The following is a 2,825-nucleotide window of genomic DNA, read 5'->3' as shown; positions in this document are numbered from 1 at the left end:
TTAAGGAGGGGAACCGGGTCCCTCATCCACATGGATCCGTCGATTCTGGATCAGGTTGGAGCTCTGACTAAAGCACTTTCCACACTGGGTGCACTTGTAGGGCTGCTCCCCCGTGTGGGTCCTCTGGTGCTGGATGAGCGCGGAGCACCACCAGAAACTCCTCCCGCAGTCGGCGCAGAGATGAAGTTTCTCTCCTGTGTGGACCCTCTGATGCTTGATCAGGTTCGAGTTCAGACCAAAGCTCTTCCCACACTGGCTGCATTTGTAGGGTCTGTCTCCCACATGGATCTTCTGATGCTTCAGAAGGTTGGAGCTCAGGCTGAAGCTCCTCCCACACCCGGGGCATTTGTAGGGCCACTCGCCCGTGTGGGTCCCCTGGTGGTACACGAAGTGAGAGCTCTGGTAGAAGCCCTTCCCACACTCCCGGCATTGATAGGATCGCTCTCCAGTGTGGATCCTCTGGTGGGTGAGAAGGTTGGAGCTCAGGCAGAAGCTCTTACCGCAATCCCAACACCAGTAGGGTCGCTCTCCCCAGTGGCTGCGCTGGTGGTAAACAAAGTGTGAGCTCTGGTAGAAGCCCTTCCCGCACTCCTCACATTCATAGGGTTGCTCCCTGGCGTGGGTTTTCTGGTGGTACCCCAAATGCGAGCTCTGGTTGAAGTTCTCTCCGCATCGGTAGGGTTGCTCTCCTGTGTGGGTCCCCTGGTGGTACACCAGGTGTGAGCTCTGCGTGAAGGTCTTCCCGCAGTCAGGACACTTGTAGGGTTGGTCTTCTGAGTGGATTAACTGGTGTCGAATGAGGGCCGCGCTTTGGTAGAAGCTTTTCCCACACTGCAGACATTTGTAGGCCTTCTCTTTTTTGTGGCAAGGAGGGTGGGCGAGGAGGTCTTTATATTCCCTTTCAGCCAGATCAGATTTCCCTTGCCTCTTCTCTGGACGGCTTGTCTGATTCCTTTCCGAACTGTGTTGGTCCTCGCAGGCTTCCCCTTGGCAAGAATGCTGGGCAACATACTCTTTGGACCTTCTGCCCAATACACTAAGCGGTTCTGCCTCCTCAGGGCCTCCTGGATGATGATCTACATCCTTGTTGCCATTACTGACCTCAACATCTGCTGGAACAGAAAGAGCGTCCAGGCACGAGTCACTCCCTGTGCGTGAGAGACAGACGTTTTAAGCTGGGAAACAAACCCTTTGATACTGCAGCTCTGGAGCCGAACCCCCCCACCCCCCGAAGAGCAAGGTGGAGCAATCTTTGATTTGCATCCCATCTAAACACACTGGGCACCCAGTTCTCAGTTAGTCTATTCCTGTGCTATGGCAGGGCAAAGGTAACAAAGTCACCTCTGTACATCCTGTATTCAGGGCCTGGCCACACTCTGGTGTAAGTTAGAGCAGCCTTGAGGCTGCTCTAATTTACACTCTGCTTCCCATTACCCCTTGTGGGCCTTGAGAAGCGAGGCTACTCATAGCATAGTACATTCTGGCCACACCTCCGACATACTCCCTACAATCAGGGCTGATGCAGAGCCCTTACACCAGCTCTGCATGCACTAGCAAGGACCCCTGCACAGAGGGTATTCTCAGGGAGTTGTTTATGCCCACTTCAGGGCATCAGTGTATGGGAATGAGGTCCTAGTCTCTGCAGCCCTGCACCTTGAGTGATCATTTGCACCAGTGTAGGGGGAGTGTGACGTGGGTACTAATTCCATTCCAATTTGGTACTAATTTATACCCACTTTGCTTTGGTGTACATGACGACACAGGGTACAGGACAGCAGTACATTTGGACCTCAGATGAAGAATTGCTGGTGGGTGGAGGGTGGGTGTCCCCCCACTTGCAAAAAGTCAGTCCTGGTTGGAAACTGGGCATGATCTTTCTTCTAAAGATCTGGCAACTGCTGATTACAATACTGGACACGATGAGACAGGAATCCAAGGGCTCACAACCACTTGGTTGGAATTCTACATTTTTGCTTTACTCGTTGATAAGGAGGTCACTTATTCCTTACCTGCACAGTTGTCTCTGGGGAGCTCCTCGAAACCTGGGGAGTACGATAGCTCAGTGGTTTGAGCATTGGCCTGCTAAACGCAGGGTTGTGAGCTCAATCCTTGAGGGGGCCATTTAGGGATCTGGGCCAAAAAATGGGGATTGGTCCTGCTTTGAGCAGGGGGTTGGACTAGAGGACCTCCTGAGGTCCCTTCCAACCCTGATATTCTATGACTCTTCCATTTCAGCCATCCAGCACCTCACATCTGGGTTCAAAAGTGAGAAATGCTCCTGATCCCAGGCAATAAAACAGGGACTATCACACTTTATTGGGGCAGGGATTGTCTTCTTCTGTGTTTGTACAGGTCCTGGCACCATGAGGTTCTTGTCCATGACGGGGTCCCTAGGCGCTACGATAATACAAATAAATAATCATTACTAGCTGGTACAAAGAATGTTCCAGTATTTTAAGACCACACTAGTTTTTGGCCAGTTGGGAGGGATGTAATTTGAATGGATGAGAAACTATTTGGGGATGTCTCTTGGAAATTAAAACATGCCCCTGTATAAATCGTCAGAAAGACCAGGGTCAATGGCAACCCCCCCACCGCCCAATGATTAAAATGGGGCCCAGTTTTCACCCCAGAGCTTCCAAGTAAGGGGGTGTGGGAATAGGAAATAAAATAATCCAGGGTGCTTGCAAATTAATACAATTCTCGCCCTGAAGTCAACGGAACTACACTTTATTTACACCAGCGACGAGGTCTGGCCCTATGTTTCCTGCTCTTTTTAAATGGAAAGCCAGGACAGATGGGGCACAGTCCAGTCCTCCTTTGCC

At 51.4% G+C, this 2,825-nt stretch overlaps 1 protein-coding gene across 1 annotated transcript; it reads right to left on the bottom strand.

Annotated features, from left to right (window-relative positions):
• LOC144277859 (uncharacterized) lies at window positions 1–1,499 on the bottom strand. The gene is made up of 2 exons (XM_077838894.1): window positions 1,478–1,499; window positions 1–1,148 (listed from the first exon to the last, which is right to left on the bottom strand). The coding sequence occupies exons 1-2, from the start codon at window positions 1,497–1,499 to the stop codon at window positions 1–3; spliced, it is 1,170 nt and encodes a 389-aa protein (XP_077695020.1).
• Window positions 1,500–2,825: the final 1,326 nt, after the last annotated feature.

The sequence above is a fragment of the Eretmochelys imbricata genome, chromosome 20, assembly GCF_965152235.1.
Source record: "Eretmochelys imbricata isolate rEreImb1 chromosome 20, rEreImb1.hap1, whole genome shotgun sequence".
Lineage (NCBI taxonomy): Eukaryota > Metazoa > Chordata > Testudines > Cheloniidae > Eretmochelys > Eretmochelys imbricata.
The sequence above is the reverse complement of the archived record's forward strand: the minus strand, read 5'-3'. Positions and strand labels throughout refer to the sequence as shown.